Source organism: Ipomoea nil, unplaced genomic scaffold, assembly GCF_001879475.1.
Source record: "Ipomoea nil cultivar Tokyo-kokei standard unplaced genomic scaffold, Asagao_1.1 scaffold1043, whole genome shotgun sequence".
NCBI classification, from domain to species: domain Eukaryota; kingdom Viridiplantae; phylum Streptophyta; class Magnoliopsida; order Solanales; family Convolvulaceae; genus Ipomoea; species Ipomoea nil.
The window spans coordinates 6,601,470-6,625,676 of record NW_017617471.1 but is presented as its reverse complement, the minus strand read 5'-3'; the positions used below and the strand labels follow the sequence as shown (position 1 = coordinate 6,625,676).

Sequence of the window (24,207 nt, the reverse complement as noted above, 5' to 3'; positions counted from 1 at the left end):
CATCATACAGATGCAAAAATGACGTCGTTTTATTAAAAATGTGCGTCTTCCCTTAAAAAAAAATTCAGGTTCGATTCCCAGCAACAACATTATGTTGTTCATTCATTCTGAAATTTTAGTTAATAGATTATGGAATTTTAGTTCATTGATTCTGGAATTATAGTTCATCGATTCTGGAATTGTAGTTCATCAATTCTAAAATTTTAGTTCATAGATTCTGAAATTTTAGTTCATTCATTCTGAAATTTTTAGTTCATAGATTAGATTCTGGAATTTTAGTTCATAGATTCTGGAATTATAGTTCATAGATTCTGGAATTATAGTTCATCGATTCTGGAATTTTAGTTCATATGTTGTTGCTGGGAATCGAACCTGAATTTTTTTTAAAGGGGAGACACGCGTTTTTAATAAAACGACGTCGTTTTTGCATCCGTATGCACCACTCCAATTGCCATCGTATACAACTCGGCAAATTATGCTGTGCATCCGTATGCACCATGCATGGTGCATACGGATGCAAAAACGACGTCGTTTTAATAAAACGCGCGTCTCCCCTTAAAAAAAAAAAATCAGGTTCGACTCCCAGCAACAACATATAAACTAAAATTCCATAATCGATGAACTATAATTCCATAATCGATGAACTATAATTCCGTAATCTAATCTATGAACTAAAAATTCCAGAATGAATGAACTAAAATTCCATAATCTATAAACTAAAATTTCAGAATCGATGAACTACAATTCCATAATCGATGAACTATAATTCCATAATCAGTGAACTATAATTCCATAATCTATGAACTAAAATTCCAGAATAAATGAACAATATAATGTTGTTGCTGTGAATCGAACCTGAATTTTTTTTAAAGGGGAGACGCGCATTTTTTAATAAAACGACGTCATTTTGGCATCCGTATGCACATTCATGGTGCATACGGATGCACAGCATAACGATTGATACAACTCTTCTTTCTTTAATATTTTAAACTTTAGCAGCCCATTTTCTCTTCATCCTCAATCATTTTGTTGAAGCACAATTGAAGCCTATGCCTGGTAAGACAAGATAATGGCCCAAAGAAACATGCAATAAGCCCATAACCTGTACGCTAATTATACATACATGTGCGTGCTAGTGTGCTACATACCATTAATTCCAGCGTTTACAAATTACATGGTGGACCAGGATTCTTCGACATGCACATTATACATCATGGTTCAAATTATACATCTACTTTTAGGTAATAAATTATATACTTGCTGAAGGGTATATACTATGTCAGTTGTTATATTATAGACCGCGGTGCATAATCGATTATGCACCGCGGCCCATATACGGCGCCGTTTCTTTAAGTAAAGAAACGGCCCGCCGTTAGAGTTAACGGAGTCCGTTTGTTTGGTGTATTAAACACCAACTGACACTACAGTATATCCAAACCGACACTGCAGTTATATCAAAATGATACTGTAGTTATAGTGAAATGAAACTGCAGTGTATATAAACTGAAACTGAATAACATTTCACATATTTGAGTGTATATTGTACAATGAAGCTGTAATTATATCAAAATGATCATGTAGTTGTGTTTTAATAAAACTATAGTGTATATAAAATAAAATTAAATAACATTTTCACATATTTGAGTCTATAAATATCGAATGAAACTATAGTTATATCGAAATGAAACTGTAGTTGTGTTCAACTGAAACTGCAGTGTATACAAAATGACACTGAATAACAGAGTTACTTTTTGCAAAAGGGTGCGGAACGGCGAAAATAAACACTGTTAATTTTCATTTAAAAAAAAGACGTGCGGTGCATAATCGATTATGCACCACGGTGCATAATATAATTTGCCATACTATGTTAATTGTAAACATTTAATATGTTAATTGTAGGTAGGTATGTTAACTATATGCACATAATCTGAACCAAGGTCGTCCACAATGCGTAATTGTTATATTATGGACCAGGGTCCACCTTGCATTGTGGACTTTGGTCCAAAAATTGTGTATCTGCCATTGACATATTACGTATATGTTGTTAACCTATTATGTGTCTTTCAATTTATTTATAGATATATAACCTGTTAACTATAGACATATAATATATTAACAGCAGACACATAACATAAATATCATTTTTAACCAAAATCCTCAACGCAAGATGGACCTAAATACATAGTATAATTTGTCAATAATGCTCATAGTGAGTTCTAATCCACGATATAACAATTGCCTTGACGTTGACCACAACTTCTAATTTACGCTATATATATCACCTGTAATATAGGTGATGGAATTAATATTCCATTATATTATCAAGAATGAGATGAGATAGTCTAGGAAGTAACTCTCCATATTTGAGGTTATGAGATCGAGTTTCAGTGGAGGCGGTGTTGAATCTTTGTGTTTTAAGAGGGTGAGAAAGTATAGATGATCAGATACTACAATATTAGTCTAGGCAGTGGGAGTCAAGACAATAAAATAGGATAATATGTGACCCTGAGGCTAGGGGAGTTACAAGTTACAACCACAAGAAAATAACACAATATAAAGGCTTAGAGATCAGACAAAAAGGGTGGCTCATAGTTCCATATAATATTTCTTTTACGTACTACATTTTCTCTCTTCTTTTTACTACCTGACCATGGTAGCTCTTGTACATGTACTATACATTATATATAGTGAATTTTGGTGCTTGTAACTTTTACCTTAATAGTTTCCCCGTTACATTATTTTTGTGCATGCCATACTTATTATTTATTCATTCCATAAAAATACTTTATATTATTCATTTTTTATCTATGTCTAATGTTAAGTGTTAAGTCCCGCAGTCAAATAATTAAATGAGTGTGTTGGGATTACAAAATTCTGTAAAGTGAAAAACACAGCTCATTCTCTTGGCCAAATTCTACATACAATATATTATTGTAAACTTGGATTAGCAAACAAAAACATCTGATCTCCCATGTGCCTTTCCTGTCTCTCCAGCCCTAAACTTATGCTTGCATGCATCAGATCCATCCAACTCAATAACCCTAATCAGGACAAAACCCTAAATAATATCCCATCTTACATGCAGCTTGTGGAACTCTGTTAATTCAATTCTAACCAATTTTAATTTGCCAGCCCAATAAATGTTTAAAAATGGAATGCTCTCTCTAATATAACCCAGAATGTATACAGTACTGTCCCTTCCTGATGATCAACATAATATAATATTAATTAATTAATGTTTCAGATTTTTTTTTTTTTTTTTTTTTTTTTTTTATAGTTGAGTTGTAACTCTTGAAACAAGTAATGTTTAATGCATAATCTATGGGTTCATATCTTAATAATTTGTTGGTGAGTAATATCCTTTCAAATAGTAGAGTTGAAACCAACTTTCATCACCCATCCCCTATAATGTGTTTCTATACTTATCAGATCAAACACTTATCATTACGTCAAAAGCTATACCTATTAGTAAAAATACAATTTTATTCCTATTGGACGGTAACTTGGAGAGTTGGAGTGTTGAGTCCAACATCTTCCCATTGAAATGTGACACTAATTGCTATGCAAAATAAATATAAGGAAATAAAGGTGCGCCTTTATTACAAGTTATAACTCTTTTGACATACTGATATATATAATAGATTCTACGAATTAGTATTAGAGCAGGTCATGTTTTCTCTTCAAGCTTCCGCCCAGCAATACACCCACATACTTCAAAAAAGCAAAATTCAATCAATTTTACAACTAGAATATTATTCATTTCTAGCAATATAGCTCATGGTTATAATAGGAGAATATTATATTTCAACCAAGGCCCCTCGGATAAGGGGCCATATATTCATAATAATGACCAATTGGCATGAGAATAATGTATGGAAGAAAGAAAAATAAACTAAAACTATGAATAAGTAATAACTTCTCTTTCTTGAATTGTAGAATTTAGGGCAAAGTAGCCAGGAATGATAGACTTCCAACAGTGTGAACAAGAACCTAAAACTTTTAGGGTAGGTTAGGGTTTTAATGCATGTCACAATGCAATAACCTTATTTATTTATACTCCATCATTATTCCTCATCAATTCTCAATTCTTCCTATCTCATAGAGTAGTTGGGAGCCAGAAGAATATAAAAAAGGAAGCAAAAATTCATTAATGGTGATATACACATCAACCGAGGAACAAACAAAAAGGGCTATCAGTGTTTGATGTGATAATATTCTTTTTGTTAATAGAAAATTGGGCCACTGTGCAATACTTAAATGGATTGATTCCTTGTAGTTGGTGGCACAGTTTTGTAAGGATTGAGAAAAGGGAGGGAGGGAAAAGTGGAAGAAGAGAACACAAGTGCATGGCATATATATATATATATATATATATATATATATATATATATATATATATATATATATATATATATATATATATATATATATATATATATATGAGTTTGTATATTATATATATATAGTCTGCAAGGGATCGATTATGATTATAATGATAACAAAAGTACAAAGGAAAAGGGAATCTGTGTTGTGTTGTATCTGACTTATACTGGGATTAGTTTACACATTTTTCTACTGAGAGAATGTCAGTGAGGTACTGATGAATGGGAAAATGAGATTCAATTCATCTCATCATCCCATGCAGATTGGAGTTAATACTTCCGATTCACCATGATGGATTTAATTAACTCGGGGTAGACCCGAATTACTAAACCCGATAAATAAGGAATTGGAAGAGATGTTGAATACGTGTGTCACGGAGACACCTTTGTATTGATAATGCTTGTAGAAGAGTTACAAGATAAATATGATAATAATAATGAATAGTAGATGTCCTAACAAGACAAGGATACACCCTTTTATACTAAATAGTTCTCCCAACCGACCCCAAAAGAATAGGGCGGGCGGTTGGATCTTAGTTGACCGAGTCCCGCGGGGAGGTCCCGGTGGGGTCCCCAACCGAGATCCTCGCAGTAGTCCCTGCCCGACGTCCCCGCAGTAGTCCTTTCCGAGGTCCACGTAGTAGTCCTTGCCCGAGGTCCACGTAGCAGTCCTCGCCCGAGGTCCACGCCAGGGTCCACGCTGGGGACCCGTTGGGGTCCCCAAGGCCTCTCGTGTCACGCCGCCACCCCGGGTCGGATTGTGCCCCGCATCCATTATACTAATATATCCATCACACCAAAACCCACATATACTATATATGATTTAACACATCAATTGAGTCTAATCTAATCGAGTTTATTGGGTCGAGCACAGTTCAAGATAGCTCTTCTAAAAACGGGTGCTACTATATACACATGAGTCCAAATTTTGATTTACTATAAAATTCGCTGTCATTATTACTGGAATGTGTGTCTATGTGAAACTTGTTTTGTGACCGTAATCAATACAGAACATAAGAAAATAAACCAACCTTGATTGTTTATAGTTGACTAACCTAGAAAATAAACCAACCTAGAAAATACATGAGTTCAAATTCTTGACAACATCTTTAAGTGACTCGATCAAGTCCATTCCACTATAATGACTACACAATTATTTGCCTTTTATTTTTTGTTTGGCTACATGTTCCCTCAATCAGGGTACACTAGCTAGAACTTCACATACAAAGATTAATTATGTTCGTGTTGAGTAGATTTTAGAGTAATTAAATTGAAAAAGACTTGTGACATCTCATCTACATTTTATGGGTATTATTATTTGAAAACTACTATTTCTACTCCCAAATTCTACTCCTAACTTTTACTCCTCTCACAAAATTTTGATGTTGACATTTTCATTGAAACCCACAAGATAAAGATAACTAATCATCAATTCTCACACAGGGGAGTAAAAATGAGGGAGTAGAAATAGGGATTAGAATACATGTAATAGAACTCTTATTATTTACCTTTGTCACTTGTGTTTTTAAGAATCATGAAGTTCTTAGCATAAATTTTTATATTTTTACTGCGAGTTTTTATAGTATGTTATTTCCATGCATGAAAGCAAACTTTCAAAATAGAAAGTGAAAGATACAATTCCAAGTAAAAGTAGTTATTCTTGCAGAATATGGTACAGTACATATTTGGCACTGTAACATTAAATTTGGTATCTTTTTATAATTTAATTTCACTTCACCCCCCCACTGATCGAGTTGGGCTGATCTGATCCATAACTAGCATCAGGTTAAAGTCTTGAAGTTCGAAAAGATCCTCCGGAATAAAATATATAAATAAATCAAGAACTACATGCACTTATTACAATATTCACCTATCTTTCTTTCTTTCTTTTTTTTTTTTTTTTTTTTTTTTTTTTTCTTTTTTTTTTTTGAAAAACAATATTCACCTATCTAGTTCATGAAACAATAACTTTAAATAAATGAGCAAACAAACAAACAAAAATTCAAATTTACTTCTTCTCCCAAATATTGTCTATTGAATCAGTGAGCTAAGTCCGTGCCAGCAAAATTTAAGTTTACTGTTCCGGTTGTTGGATGTTTTGAGATTGGGGTTATAGTGAGATTTTCTTCTAAAGTTTGATGTTCAAACAACTTTTTTTTTTTTTAATCTGTTTTTGTTACCATACATTCTTACATCCCAAAAGCACTCATGCAATCCATCGATCATAACAAGTAAAAGTATCCATATATGATTCATAAATTAATCGAATAATTTGCAGTATACTATCAAGAAACGGACAAGTTATTTTTGTATGGAGACATGGATAAAATCGATTATATTGTCTTTTAACGTGTCATGAACAGTAACAATCGATGAATTCAAAGCCATTGTTTATAGTACTGATATATATACTTTATAAAATGTTATTAGCTGAAATATAATGCTAGAGATGGTGCACAATTTTTCTGGGGAGATTTTTCAAGATTTCTTACGGTTCTTGAATTCTTACACTCTGCAAATTCCCAAGCCTACAAGCTTTTCAGGCTTCTGATCAACAAAGCAGAAACAAAAAGACGGAGAAAAGTAGAAAACATACTGATGATGAGGTGAGTAATGAGACAGGAAATTAAACCATCCATTTTGGTTCCTTATTTCACCTTTGGAGGGTCACTACCCAGCCTTAGCTCCAGATCCAATTCTTCTATGGGATTGGCGAGGATTCCGGAACCCGGTTTTGGGAACAAACCAAACGTAGGATTATTCGCCGCATCTATTTTCCTTCTTTTGCAGCTTGAAACATCCTCGTCTGTCGGCCTTCTTGTCGTCAACAACATCGTCCTCGTTTCATGATCCCTACAACTAGACGAGGAATCCAGGATTTTCAGGTTGTTTTCTGCTTCATCATCAATGGCGGCGCTCTTCCTTAAATTTATCAACACTTTTAACTCCTTCTTCTCCCCATTCTTCACGTCCGGAGTTAAACAAAAACGCCTACTAGCCACCGACAGGTTTGACCATTCTGGGGCACTATTGGAAACCCTAATCCAGTGATCTGAATCGGAGCTGTGGCTGTAGAGAAGGGTACCACCCTCGCCGCCGCCGCCGCAGGCGGCGGCGGCGGGAGGAGTGTACTTAGGTAATACGGTGGAATTATTAGCGCTGGGAACACCTCCGTCGGGGGCGTCGATGGACGGTGAGGATTGCTTCAACCTAGCCCTATCTCTCCTGTGCACGTTCATGTGACCTCCGAGGGCTTGCGCGGACCGGAACTCTCGCCCGCAGAAGCTGCACGTGTAAGATCGCGGCGGCCAGACGCAGCCCCCCAGCGCCCCCGCCGCGTCCTCCGCAAAAGCCTGCTCCTCCCACGAATCACCGTTCGAAGACGACGGGTTTGCCGTGTAGGCAAGGAGGCGATGATGATGATGATGATGATGAGGGGCCGCCGTCAAATCCAGCTTTCGCTTCGGCCACACCCAACACCTCGCTTGCTCCATCCCACAACAACCTTAAGTTCGAGATCTTCAGAGGAAATTAAAAACAAAAAACAGTGAAAACTCAAGTAATATAGAAGAAAAATTGCGAGGATGACTAGTAGTTGGGTTGTGTTCCCATTTTGGGTATTGAGATCATGGAAAAATAATTGTTAGTTGAAGAAAGGAACAATTCAAAAGAGTTGTGTTCTAGGGTAGAGGGAGGAAGGTGAAATGGTGGGTATAGTTGTATAGACTGTTTCAGGCTTTTGATTTTTAGTTGGCCTCCGGATCGGAAGACCAGACACTATTGTAGTAGAAGACCCCTACGTTGGCTTACTATATAACACTAATATAAGAGAATATGTTGACCAAGGTTGGAGTCATACTATGGAATTGATAATCAAAAGTTACAAGTTTAACTTAACTCTCAGTGAAAGTCGCATATTGTTTTTCTACTCACATAGCTAGCTCAGTTGGTCACATGGCTGAAATTTGGAAATAATAACTCGAGCATATTGTTTTTCTTCTTTTGTGATTCTTTGTCTGTTAAGATCAAAATTCTATGCATACCATTAGATAGTGATTGCGAGTTTTCTTGAACATTAAAAAAATGGATTTGCAATTTCTAGGTAAACTAAGGTGGAAACACGAGAAATTTTGTTACAGTTGAGTAGTAACATTCGTGTTGTTGAAATTGAAATCCAATAAAATGACTGGAGTGGGTCCCGTAAGACCATCTGGTGCATGGGTGAAACTGACTGCTTTCACACAAACGTGACTGCGATCATCTCATCCTACTGAGATTGATTGACTTCAGTATATATATCACATATATTTGTTGGACACTTAATGTTGGATAAGTTAGTATCACATAATCAAACGCTTATCACTACACTAAAAATTACTCTCTATAATGTTACTTTAAAATTAATTGTCAAATCATATTTTTACGATTATACCAAAAGGTATATAAATAAATGGGTAACTTTATTTATTTATATTTACGTAATAATTAATGTTACCTTAGAATGATAAGTAGTACCACACTAAATCTTCTAAACCTCCATCCATATGGATCATGCATGATCCAACATATGTAAAGTGAGGGGACTCCTTGTGCACAGTAAGCAAAGGTCTAGCCTCTGTAGTTCAATTCATATTCAATTGAGTTACCATGATTTACATTCTCCCAAATGTTCTGTTAGATCGGGGTGTGGGGGGCCTATGGGGTTCAACCTTTTAGAAGAATGATCCAACATATGCACAAAAAAAAAAAAAAAAAAAAAAAAAAAAAACCATTTTTTCTTAAAAAACGAGGATATATATATATATAAAAAAGATTTATTACCCGATAAAAGAGTGTTTTTAAATTTAAAAAACGCAAGTGAAGAGTACAGTTCATCTGTATTTTTCATTCCAATAATTGGAAGTTGGAACAGAACATTATTACTCGATCATAATAGGGAAAGTGAGCAATTTACGAATATAAATATTTATTAGTAACCAAAAGAAAATATTAGTAGTATATCATATGTGAAATATAATATCACATGGCGCACAAGGTTGGCATGCTAGAAGCTAAGGGCTAGTATCACATGAACTAATGTTTTTAAGTTTTAATAATGCTTTTATGTATTTCTTTTTTATAAAATTTAATTTTTTTTCTATTGATGAACCGGGGAGCCAAACCTTATAAGTCTTCCAAAAGTAGTTTAATTAAATTGTTTATTTATTTAATTTTACTCTAAAAAGAGCCTATACATTGCGGTTCGTTTTATTACCCAATCTATTTTAATTATTCGGTGTTACCAAATTATCCTGATTACTCAATTTTACGATGGATCTTGTCCAATAAAAAATCATCTATTAATTATTTTATTTCCATATATAGTAATGTATAATGTATTACAAGTAATTAACAAATACAATAACCCTAAATAAGTCAAGAATGACTGAATGAATAAACTATATATTAAATGACTATGATATTCGCCTCAAATCGATCTAACCAATTTGACAATGAAAATTGAAGAATGGAACACTGCGTATTTAAAAATATTGTATAGAAATGACAAATTCAACAGTTTGTTAAAAACTTGAGTTATTTAAAGACTGGTTCGTTTGTCGTTTCCAAACTTTATATAATTCGGTAAAAGAAAATATGTTTAAAAAACAGGATGATCCAGTTTAGCATTCCATTTAATTTGTTAACTAGAAAATTATTTTAGCATTAAATGATATAGTATTGTTGCATGGGTACTAGTACAAATAGATCCCAACTTCAGCTAGAAATGATTCACAGTTTTCACACACGTGTAGAGATTTGTAGTGAACAATTTACTTCAGTAATATATTCACCTGGCCCGACATTCAAACCCGACAAGATAGTGGAAGTGTAAATCACGCGACTTCAATTATTATATCGTAGACCACGGTCTACAGTGCACAATGCACTATATGTGTCTTGTATTATGTGTTTCTGTGTATCATGTTATGTAATTTTGTACCTTAAGCGTATGAATTAATAAAGTAAATATAATATGTGTTTTTGTGTCTTGTGCTGTGCATTTTGTGTCTTGCGTTATGTGTTATTGTATCTTATGTTATGCAATTTTGTACCTTAAGAATATTGATTATGTATCTGAAATAAAATAATTAAATATACCGTTATACACTTTCTGTGTCTCATGTTATGTACTTCTGTACCTAAGCGTATGGATTCTGTGCATGAAATATATTAGTAGTTGTGTAACAAACAATATATTGTGTCTTATTTTACGAATTTATGTCTTGTATTATGAAATTCTGTGACAATAGGACATAAATTATCTACATAAATCAGATTTGAGAATAAGTAAATATATAACATGTGTATGTGTCTTGTATTGTGAGTTTTTGTGTATCGTGTTATGAAATTATGTACCTAAAGAGTATTGATTCTGTACCTAGAATAAATTAAAATTTGTGTCGAAACATGAGAAACGGAAAACTACAGAATTATTTAAAGCTCAAATATCAAAACGCGTCGTTTTGATCCAGGGTCCATAATACTATGTGAACCCTGGTCCACATATAAATTGCCGCGTGACTCACTGGCTCATTAGGTGGAAGGACTAGTGTCTAGTGCCTACAAGATCAAAACCAATCACTCAGTGAAACTCTCACATTGCGATTGTCAGAACTTCGTCATGTGTCCTTGACTCCTTGCCAACATTTTATAAATAATGTATTATTTACCTATAAATTAATACATTATGTATTTGACTATTTGCTATAACTTGTTGCTTTATTAGTTATTATTGTGTTTAACAAATTACTTGCTTTATTTGACGCATGTGGCAACACCTCCACTTGTACATTTGTCTCTTATCATTGTCAAAGGTACCCCTCATGAGCCATTATTCGGTTGTGTTTTTAATCATTTTTCTACCCCATCGGTGATAGATATACAAACCAAGTTAAACATCAAAGATTACAAATAAAGAAAACTTGAAAATCATTTTCTAGCATTTTTTTAAAAAATAAATCTAAGTTAAGTTTTTTTTTTTTTTTTTCCTTTTGTTTTTCTTATAATTATTTAGAACAAGACTCAATATTTTAATTATGTTTTTGCATTATTGGAAACAATTAGGTCATTATAGTATTAATATTTTTTGTCTCATTTCTATAATGCTACAATTGTACATTACTTTACAAATATTATTCTATTATTCTTTTATCAGACAAAATTGTTCTCACATCATTAAGGTTATATATATATATATATATATATATATATATATATATATATAATTGTTCGCATGTTCCAGTCACCCTCATCCGCTATACCTATACAGGTGTAACGGAAACACTTGTACATGTGTAGTTGATGTGCTTCTTTGTACTAGTGCCAACTACAATAAATATTTATTAGATAATTGTTTTTAGAAAATTGCAAATTAAGTATTAATTTTAATGCAAACTATAATGAACTTCTCCTATATAATCTTGCATTGATATACTTTAAATTATTTATTTAAATACAGATATTAAACATTAAATCATTTATGCAATGTGTCTGTAAACTAGTATGATTAATAAGGAACAAAGTGTACTATACAAGTATACAACGATGAAAAATATTATGCATTTTAAAAACATCTAAATATTACTAAATAAACTTTTAAGGGAAAATGACACTTTTTCCCTCTGAGTTATATACTTATAGCACTTTTTCTCCCTCAATTATTTAGGTAAGCACATTAGCCCCTTCAATTATTCTAAAAGTGGTTGTTTTTTCCCCTAATATATTAAATTGACATTTATACCCTTAAAATAAACATTTTATTTATTTTACTTCTCCAACAAATTATTGCGTATACGTAGGGATGACTATGATTCGGTTCGAACTGAATCGGACACTATAGCAATCGAATTAAAAGTTTCCGGTTATGATTCAGATCTAGAACCCAATATTTGGATTTCAATTTATTAAAATTATGAATCAAAAAAATTGGATCCTGAACCGTGAACTGGCGGTTCCGGACCCGATTCGCGATTTTGAACCGTTTTTATTTTAAATTTATTTTAAAAATAGTCTAAATTCAACAATAAATGTATTTTATTTTTTCAATTCGGAACATGAACCGTCCGTTCCGGAATTTTAATAAACTCTAAATATCGAGTTTCGATTCTAAATTGTAATTGGAATATTTCGGTTTGGTTGCTATAGTGTTTATTTGGTTTGAACCAAATTATGGTCATAATTTGTTTAAGGGTAAATATGTCCATTTAACATTTTAGGGAAAAAAAACAGCCACTTGAATAATTGAGGGGGAAAAAGTGCTATAAATATATAACTCAGAGGGAAAACGTGCCATTTTCCCAACTTTTAAATACCAAAGAAATGCCTCGTTCTAAGTTCTATCTGCTGCCACAAGTAAGGTCACGAGGGAATAATTGTGTGTAAGCACCAAAATACATTCTGCAGTCTCCCTAATTCCTGCATGTATTCATATATGAATTCTTTGGGCCTTAAATGAAGGAAACTTGCTGGCAGCATGACAAGCATTATTCTTACAAGCTAAAATAAAATGTATGGCCGCCTCTATAATCTTGTCAGGTCGGGATGTGTGAGTCCTGGAATGTATGAATTTCGTATTTTATAGACAAAATAAAATGTGCGGAGGATTCATACTACAAGCAAGCCGGAGTATGTTGTGATGGATCCCAAGAACGCTCAACCATGAAGTTTTTTTTTGTTATATGATTGACGATTGTCATATCATTTTTAAAATCAATTGGTGATATGTATACAGAGATTAACCATTTAACAACATCTTTTCATGGTAAGCCACAACGTCACGTATTAAATCGAGTAGGGGCTAAACTCAGCTCGGCCGATGCCCAACACGCACTGCTGGAAATTATGAAATTTCCGACCACCTGAAAATGATCTTAAATCGAGTCGAAAGTCTTGTTCCGACCACTTTTGGTATCCGGAAAAACCTTTGTTGCTATTTTCGACCACTTTTTGCTTTTGACTTGATTTAAGATCACTTTCTGGTGGTCGAAAATTCCATAATTTCCAGTAGTGACGTTACACCATTGTATAATTAGCTTTGGAATATTAAAAATGATGTCTGTTTTTAAGGTTGTGTGCCTGCAAAGTTATACAGGAAATTACACCCTCCCCGAATCCCAGTCTGTCTTTAACCTAAAAACCAAAAATTTTTGCATTGCTTCCACACAATATAATGTTCTCCATCTAATTTCCTGGTTTTGAAAATATAATTGAAGCCAGCAAGTCCACTACTGGTTAGTGTTAAGGGGAAGAAGACGAGAAACGTACAAAATGGGACGACAGTCAAATTTTGAACGGATTGGCTTGACCAGAAATAATGTGCATATATACCATGGTGGTCCATATACATTATTTCATTGCACAAATTAATTAAATTGTTATTTATTAATTAGTATTATTATCATTATCATTTGAAATCTCTGATTAGTTGTATTATATATATTGGTCCGTGTAACGTGTATGAAATTTGTCATTTTTTGGGGAAATTGCTTTGAAAATTTTATTTCAGGATATGTTATTGAGAAACATCTTCCAAGTATGATAATGAGTATCACATTACAGCATTATATTATATTATATTATATTATATATATTTATTAAAATATATTAAAGACTGCTTATTTTATCAGCCCAAGCTAATGCATGCAAATTATTGAGAGGGGTAGTATACTTAAATAGTCTATTGCAAATAATATTTCCAAACACCCTTCTCTAATAAAAATGTGTTATATATATATATATATATATATATATATATATATATATATATATATATATATCTGTGTGTGTGTGTATATATTATGTAGTGAAAATACAAACTATTATAAATGAAAAAGATAAAAGCAATAACATTTTTGTAAATATTTTTACTATTTTAAAAAATGTGACATTTATTTCTTTTTTTATAGTAGTTGACATTATTAATAACCAATATTGTGAAACTTTCAAATTAAGATATTTAATTTAGCTGCATACATTTAGTGTTGAGCTCTAAGAGGTAGGTATAATTAATAACCTTGTTATAAGAGTATAAGGTATAATTAACTCATTATTTCATAATTTTTGTTTGTCATGAGAAAGTTAGAAATCTAGAAATGATAAATAGACTTTTAAAAATCTTTTTTAGAAAAATAAAGCACAAAAGTACTATCGTTATATCATGGACCAGTGTTCACCACGAGTATCGTGGACCATGATCATATTATATACATACAGTTAATAGATTATGTACATTAAATTATAATTGAATGTATATAATTTGGATCAAAATCCACAATGCGCATGGTAAACCTTAGTTGACCATATAATTTACAACCAAAGTATATACGTGCAGCAAATTAAAAATCGTTTGCTTAACTTGTTTTAATTTGAGTTTTAAAAAGAAAAAGGTCAAATATTGGGTACAATTATTTTGGCTTTTTTTGCAAACAATTATGGTTGGGACTTGGGACTTTGGGACTTTGGACATGTTTTGAACCACAAAAATAGTTAAGTGGGTGACCGTCTAACGACCAATTCTCTGTGGTCTGTGGAATATAACGCATTAACGTATAATAAATACAAATATAGTAATTGGTTAAGGAGAAGAATAAAGAGAAGAAGTATTAATTGTCCAAATAAATACTACAAACAAAAAACACCTTTTTAAAAAAAAAAAATAAAAAAAAATCAGCCTCCTGTATTTCAAGTCAAATGGATGATGAACCTCAACTAGAACTCCATACTACTGCATACCAATCAGCAGATAGTTTTACTTTGCACCTTAGATAATGTCTACGTACTAATCACCAATTAGTTTTAAGTAGGATATGGTAATCAGATAGTCAAAGAACTCTATGATTAATCGTGTTTGAGAAGTAAGTATAATGCAGCACTGAAATTCAACATAAACAATAGTCAATTATTATGGCATGTTAACGAATAAAATTATTAAGAATGAAAGTATGAAACTATAGTAAAGCTAAGTAATTTGTTTATAGACAACAATTTCTCACCATTTATACAATAATAAATTGAGCTTCGTCTTAAATCGCGACTCATATTTGTCTCTACATTAAACTCTATTTGTTTTTACATACAGAAATTCACAGAAGTTAAAACAAAAGAGAATGGTATCATTTTTAAACGATAACCCATAAGAGATAAAAACTATTATACAACAAGAAGGAGAAGGAAATTTGTAATGAAGTTCAGTTCAATCACGAAAGATGACATGCACAAATCAATCAAAATATACAACTTGTTCTAAAATTATTATTATTATTATTATTATATTTATATTATATATATATATATATATATATATATATATATATATATATATATATATATATATATATATATATTTTTTTTTTTTTTTTTTTAAAAACCCCACTTCAGTTTGATCAGTTTGAGATTTAGTTCAATTGGATCATCCAAAAGAGAGTCAGTGTTACACATGTTTGGACACATTGCATCTTCCTACAGTACAGTGGAGATTAAATTAAAATTTTCATATATATATATATATATATATATATATATATATATATATATATATATATATATATATAACATCATCATTCAATAATTCCAGCATACCAGACAAGGGAGAGGACAGTCACCTTTCCCTAACACCACATTAAAAAACACCAAAAAGATTAACAGTACGTACAACACCTTAACATTATAAAAGTAGTTACCAGATTGTCTTATTAACTCGATCATCAATAATGTCTTCTTTTCCAACTTAATTTTGGTCCTTAATTGTTTCGCAGTCACGAGAAGGACAGAAATTTTAGTTTTGTTTATTTAGGGTGAGGGAGACAGGCAGATAATGATAATTAAGGTTAGAAAATGAAAGTGGGGAAGAAGTTTCGAAGGTAGGAGGTTAGGAATTGAACGACGCTTTTATTAATTTATTCGTGTGAGGTGACACTTGATCGTTGATTGAATTGAAGTATTATCACATTCACACAGCCTTCAAGTGGGAAAAATGTGTCTTTTCACATTTAATTAAGATTTAATTATGCATAAGTGTAATCTTATTTAACCGTTCAACATGCATAATTGGATGGTTTATTACTTAATTTGTTAAAACTTTCCATGAACTGCCGCTAGGCGACTTTGTGATTAAAACAAACATTGTTGATTTATGGTTATGGGCTGTAATTCAATTCAACTGTTATTTATTTGTCACCTTGTTCTACCATTCAATTCTACAAGTAGTTAGACTTTATTTTTTCAATTTTAATCTTTTGACTATTGTAAGTTTTTTACTTTAATTTTTTGTTTTTTGACAAACATTTAGCACGCTAGGGTTGCACACAAGTACTCCAAGCTTTAGGTCATTTTGAGATTTAAATTGTATGTGACCCTTAATGTGCACCACGGAGAGTTTCTATGCCAGACAATTTAAAATGAGATGATAGTCTTTTAATACACACACCCACACCCACACTTCAGTTAACCGTTTGGTTAATTTGATTAACTGACACTTTCGAATCAAATTAATTGATAACCGAAATTATTTTATAATTCCTAACCATTAATTGAACCGAATTATATCGATTAAAAAATGGTTAAACGAACTTCTTCGATTTGGTCGTTGGTTAACCGATTTTCTATCGAAGTTCTTATACCCCAACACATTTGGTTGGCGGGAATCAAAATTTATTTGACTTAAAAGTATTGCATTTTTTTTCATTTTATTACTAGATAGTCTTTTCTTTAGCTTCCCTAAATTATTTTGAAAATATTTAACTATATGATTATTTTTGTTCATTAAAGAGTATTTAAATGTAAAACAAAGTTACTGCATATATGTTGCTTTTGACTTAAAAATCTATTTTAACTTAACAGCTATATGAGGTGAGGGATTAAAACAGTCACCAAATAACCAATTTAATTATGCACTAAATGGGTGCTTAGTTGGCTATTCTAGTATAATTAAGGGACTATAATTGTTATTTTTTCATTTAAAATTCTTAAAAAGTTCAATTGTATTTATATTGTGTAAATCTACATGCTTTTTCTAAGTGGGACAAATGCTACTTAAAAACTAAGCCTTCTCAAATTCTCATTTTTCAACTTTAGTGGTACAGTGTAAAAATCAATTTCTCATTCAACAATAATTATCCATTTTGAGCGTGTGAATAACATATCAAATCAAATCTCTTTACCTATTATGAAAATTTGAATCTACTTTGACCTAACCCAAATCAAAAGTAGACTCCATTCAAATTAATAACTCGAAATGATGATCATTTAAAATGTTAAATTTTATTAATTTTTTCAACAATTTTAAGTGAGCTTTCTCTTTTAAAGAAAGAGTATCCACATATGGAGATCAATATGAAAGTGTTGCAAGCATTGCTCCATGAATGGCATGATAAAGTTCTTCTATGTTTGTTGACCAAGCTTCAAGAAGTCAACACAAAATTAAAGAAGCAATTTGAGACTCGGAAGAAGTTGAAAGAAACACTCATTTGAAAACATTGGTCCAACTAAAGAGATTGACCCTGCATGCTTCATGGCCAAAGACAACGAGGATAAAAAGGTAACTTTGACTCAAAAAGAAGATGTAGAAAATCAAAGTTGCGAGATGACCACGTTATGGTTAGGTATTAAATGTAAGAGCAAATTACATTTTTGGTCCTATGACTATAAAGGGCATCTTAATTTCGGTCTGTGATTTTTAAAATTAATAATTTAGTCATTTGACTATGTTTTTTTAGCAGATTTGGTCCTTCCGGTCAAATCACCGGTGGAAATATTAGGGGGGGCAAAATGGTCTTTCATCCTCATTTCTTCTTCTTCCTTGCTGCGCCTGCAATGAACTGGCATAACCCTTGGTGAGAGCAAGATTCATTATTTTAGCTGGAAGGACCAAATCTGCTAAAAAAAACATAGTCAAATGACTAAATTGTTAGTTTTAAAAGTCACGGACCGAAATTAACATGCCCCTTATAGTCATAGGACCAAAAGTGTAATTTGCTCTTAAATGTAACTATGCCCTTACCAAATATATATATAACTATGCCCTTAACTATGCCCTTACCAAATGTAACTATGCCCTTACCAAATGTAACTATGCCCTTAAGTGTAATTTGGTAAGTAAAATTCATCATTCTTCCCAAACTAGGCATTTGAGACTCAATCCCTAATCATTCTTCCCAAACTTCACCCCTATGACTAGTTGAGCTACCCATGCGGACAAATAAAATTCAATAATCTTAATAGGTATGGTTCACATTTTGGTTCAACAGGTTGATGGAAATGTAAATTATGACAATTTTGTGACTTCTTACTCACGATAACTGAATGAGTCACTAAACATGTTTGTACAAATGTTGGTGTACATAAAGAATTTGCTAACTTAGACCGTGTATGAATGGATTAACATATGGAGACAGAGCATCCATTCACTTCCCCGACATAACTAAGTACAAAAAAGTTCTTGTTTGATTCTGAGCACTTACATTTGTTACTAAAAACAGAATCTAATCAAATATATATTAGGTTAAACATCTCTCTCAAGGTTGGAGAAAATAATGAATTAACATTTGAAAGAGAAAGATGGTCCTAAAGATGGTCCTCTTTAGTCTCTGAGATTACTCATTTCAACTGAAACTTTACTGGGTATTTGGTTTAAATATTGGATTATTGGAATAAGAATATTGATAACTGAAATCACTATGCACTTTGGACCTGATCCATATATAATATAATTTGCCAAGATATTTGTGGAGCATTATGCTGTGCAATCGTGTGCACCATGCATGGTGCACACGGTTACAAAAACGACATCGTCGTTAACGACGTTATGTTGTGCATAATTTGAACTATATAGTTCATTCATTCTGGATATATAGTTCAAATTATGCATAACATAACGCCATTAACAACAATCAAAACTGATTTTTTAAAAAATTAGACGCGTCATTTTTAATCAAAACGATACCGTTTTTGTAACCGTGTGCACCATGTAGCAGGGCATAATTTGCGGATATTTGGTCTCTAAACCTTCAAAGAGATGGATGCTGAATCGTCAACTACTTGGGTTATCTTGATTAAAAATGGGCTGATCCATTATGAAGTTTGATTGCACTATTGCAATGACCCATAATAAGCCCACCATCTCTCAATATTATTTTTCAATTGGGCTTCATTTAAATGGCAGCCTTTAAAAAACCAAAAACAAAAAAAAAAAAAAACCAAAAAAAAAAAAAACAAACAAACAAAAAAAAAAACAAAAAAAACAAAAAACAAAAAAAAAAAAAAAACAAAAACAAAAAACAAAAAAAAAAACAAAAAACAAAAAAAAACAAAAACAAAAACAAAAAAGGGCTGATCAAATATCACTACTCTACAAGTTGTTATACTATGGACCAGGATTCATCTTGCAAGTGGACCCTGGTACTAAATTGTGTATATTTAGTATTGAAATTGTGAACATTTAAAATATAAATTATGATTTTGAGACTCTGTCCCTCCTGGCTCTATTGCTATGTTTATCCATTAATATATGCATTGTTTTGCTTTCAAAAAAAAAAATATAAATTGTGTTTATAAGTTTTGAGAATTTATAAATATAAATATACAATACATAATCATTATAAATTGTAAATTTTTAAAAAGTAAATTGCAAACATATAATATGTAAATTGTGTATTTTTGGATCCAGATTTACCTTAGAAGGTTGATCCGGGCCTACAAAATAATTTGCCACCAACTATGAAGTTTGTTACCCCTTTGCCTTTGTTACCCCTTTGCCATTCTCTATTTTCAATTCAAAGAAATGTCGTACAAGTAAATATTAGGGGTCAGCACGGATTGGATTGGAACAGATTTGGCATGAATTCGTATCCAATTCATTAGGGGTGGAATTAAAAAATTTCATATGTCAGGGGTATGAATCTAATCCAATTCGATCTGTTATTAGCATATTTGACAAATCAGATGCGGATTTCAAGTTTAAAAAATAAAATAAATTATAATACATTATTTCAAGACTTCAGAAATTAAAATCATAATTAAAAAAAAAAAAAACCTAAATATCCAATTTTAAGGTATAAATAATTAATGAGTTAATACCCAAAATCGTCCTCGACTATAGTGGTTTTTTTCAATTTCGTCCTAAACGACTTTGGTGACCTAATATCATCCCAGACTTTTGTGTTTCGCTCAATTTAGTCCTCCATTTGTTATTCCGTCAAATTTGTGTTAAATAAAGGGACAATTCAGTAATGTCAATATTGATCTCTCTTTACCTTCAACTTGTGAAGTGTGAAATTCCTCTTTCTTGTACGAATTACACCCAGATTTACTCCCGAACCTGCAAATCAAATTTTATATTCGCAATTCTAGGAGTAATTCTAGAGTAATTCGTAAAAAAAAAAAATGGATTTCGCAGTTCACATGTCTATGAGTAAAGAGATGCCAATATTAAAATTATTGAATTGTCTATTTATTTAACACCAAATGGATAGAATAACAAATGAAGGACTAAATTGAGCAAAAACACAAAAATCTGGGACTAAATTGAGCGAAACACAAAAATCTGGGACGATATTAGGTCACCAAAGTCGTTTAGGACGAAATTGAGAAAATTCACTATAGTCGAGGACGATTTTGGGTATTAACTCAATAATTAATTTAAAATTCAAACATATTCAAAATTACAAATCTGACTTGAAAATTGAAGCTAAGATGGCAAAAAGTTAAAAATGACAATAAGCAAGAGAGACCTAAAACTCCATAATAAGTATATACATGTTAAAAATTAAAATTAAACTATAATTTTATATTTGGGCTACATCGTCTTAAGACACACAATAGTGATATATATATATATATATATATATATATATATATATATATATATATATATATATATATATATATATATGGAAGGGATCATGTGCATTTGAGAATTCTCGTGCGGTTGTACGGGTGGACGCACGTTAAACATCAATCTGACGCACTTAAAGTACACAACACACGTACATTAAGCACACAAACAAAACACCTCTAGAACACAACCTCACGCATGTTAAGTACAAGTCTCACGACAAAATAACACACGCACCTTAAATTTTAAAAACAACTCACATTTTAAGTACACACTCACGCACATTAAGTACAAAACTCACGCACCTTAAGCATAAAACTCATACACTTTAAAGTTTCAACAACAACTCACATTAAGTACACACTCACGCACATTAAGCACAAAACTCATGCATATTGCGCACAAGACTCACGCATATTAAGTACAAAACTCGCGCACATTAAACATTACACACTCACGCACATTAAGCACAAGACTCACGCACATTAAGTACAAAAATCGCGCACATTAATCACCCACACAACCGCACGAGAGACACTTAAATGCACCTGAACCTGAACATATATATATATATATATATATATATATATATATATATATATATATGGAATTGGATATAATAGATTTTGAGTAGTTACATTCACATTCAATTTGCTACTAGTGGATTTTTATTAAATGGATCTGCATCCTATTCACTTTAAGTAGATTCGGATCAGATAGGAGTGAACTTGATGAATTGGAGCAGATCCTTACTCACCAGTCACCCCTAATAAATATATTTTTTTTTCATTTTTTTCAATTTTTAATTTGTCTTCTAACAAACAAACAAATTGTATTCTTGTATTTGCAGCGATTCCCTCCGGCATATGCGCCAAACATTGACCTAAGACGCATCACAAAAGCTACGGGAATCGAATAATAGAACCTGTATGTCTTGTTCACTTGAATCAGTTCTAGGAACTGCCGTTTCGTGGACTGCAAGCAATTCATTTCATTTCATTAGTGATATACAGCCGCCCATGTAATAATATTCATTTCATTATTTTAATTGGGGAGATCTGATCGAGGCCAATTCATAATATAAAGGGGCTGTAAGTAAGTAAAGTAGCAGTCAGCCAAAGTATATATAACAGTATCTTGCCTGGCCACCATTAAAAGACCAGTGAGATCTTCAACTATTTCAAAAGTTTTTGTAGACATACATGGCATCTGAGCAGTGTGGCATGAACCAAAGATGGTCCCTCAAGGGGATGACAGCTTTGGTGTCTGGCGGAACCAGAGGCATTGGGTTAGTCATAATTCCATCATTATATATATATATATATATATATATATATATATATATATATATATATATATATATATATATATACTAACTGAAAAAGAATCATTATATGCATACATGGTTTTAGGGCTGCCATAGTGGAGGAGCTGGCTGGGTTCGGGGCGGAGGTTCATACCTGTTCTCGGAACCAGAAAGAGCTCGAGCAGAAGGTGCAGGAATGGCAGGCCAAAGGCTTCAAAGTTTCAGGTTCAGTCTGCGACTTGGCCTCTAGAGAACAGAGACAACAGCTCATTCATACTGTAACTTCTGTTTTCAATGGCAAGCTCAACATCCTTGTAAGTCTACAGAATTTAGTCTGTGCATACCCTCAGATAGTAACTGCGTGACTAAATTCTGTCTTGTGAGTTGTGACCTTAACTGGTAAACGGCCACGAGAACGTAAATTAGCCTAGCTAGGTTATATTGTCTATAACTGACCAGCTTAAATAAAGAAGCTAGGTCAATACTCAATAAGTTTTGAATATGTTGGTGATCCAGGTGAACAACGCTGCAATTAGCAAGCTTAGGAAAGCAAAGGATTATGAGGCAGAGGAGTTGTCACGAATAATTCAAACAAATTTGGAGTCACCCTACCACCTGGCACAACTCACATACCCACTCCTCAAAGCCACTGGAAACGCCAGCATCGTCTTTATTTCCTCTCTCGCAGGCCACATTGCACTGCCTGCAATCTCTGTTTATGCATCCTCCAAAGGTAATTTAAGCATCCTCCAAAGATAACATTACTGTAAATCAATGTTGAAAAAATAGCTAGACTCCCTCTAGGCGCCTGGGGTCGCCTAGACAGGCGCCTAGGAGGCCGACCACCTAGCGCCTAAGCACGATTTTTGCAACACTGCTGTAAATAATTTGTTGTGTTGTGATGAATGTTTGCATGCAATGCAGCTGCTATTAATCAGCTTACAAAGAATTTGGCATGCGAATGGGGAAAAGATGGCATCAGAGTCAATACTGTTTCTCCATCCGGTGTACGGACAACAATCATGAAACCTGTAAGAGCATCTCTATCAATTATGCTTAACATATTGTTTTTTATATGACGAGAGAAACTCACAGTCACTATCTAAAAGTGTGTATTGAGTAAATCCTGCCGCCTTGTCGCCCTAGCCAACAACGTAACCTTAACATATTGTTTTGATTCAGGAGGAAATTGATCCATCTATAGCGAAAATGTATGGTGAAATTATGATGAGAACTCCATTGAAGCCAATAGCAGAAGCTAATGAGATATCTCCATTGGTAGCATTCCTTTGTCTTCCTGCAGCTGCTTCACACATCACTGGCCAGGTTATCCTCATTGATGGAGGCTACACAGCTGGTGCCTTCCACTTCTAAATTTCTTTTTAGCACTCATCACACAATCACTTATTTCACTATATGTACTCATCCGGTTCGATGGCACAGTGAAAGATATAATAGTCCTGCTCTTGAATTTTAAAAATAATAATAATAATAATTTCTACAGATGCTTTGGGTTAGATTTTAATTTGGAATATCTATTAAATAGGCTATCGAACTACATACACAATAATATTTCGATCATCTAATTCGGAAAAAAATGTTATTGGAATCCTGAACAATGTAAGGCATATCATACAATTGAACCTAAAATG

The 24,207-nt window shown here is 32.6% G+C and overlaps 1 protein-coding gene across 1 annotated transcript; it reads left to right on the top strand.

Annotated features, from left to right (window-relative positions):
• Positions 1–1,599: 1,599 nt before the first annotated feature.
• LOC109180938 (tropinone reductase homolog) lies at positions 1,600–24,058 on the top strand. The gene is made up of 7 exons (XM_019330659.1): positions 1,600–1,604; positions 10,177–10,180; positions 22,446–22,537; positions 22,662–22,869; positions 23,072–23,288; positions 23,480–23,586; positions 23,738–24,058. Exons 3-7 carry the CDS (start codon positions 22,452–22,454, stop codon positions 23,927–23,929), a joined length of 810 nt encoding a protein of 269 aa, XP_019186204.1. The 5' UTR covers positions 1,600–1,604; positions 10,177–10,180; positions 22,446–22,451; the 3' UTR covers positions 23,930–24,058.
• The last annotated feature ends 149 nt before the right edge of the window (positions 24,059–24,207 follow it).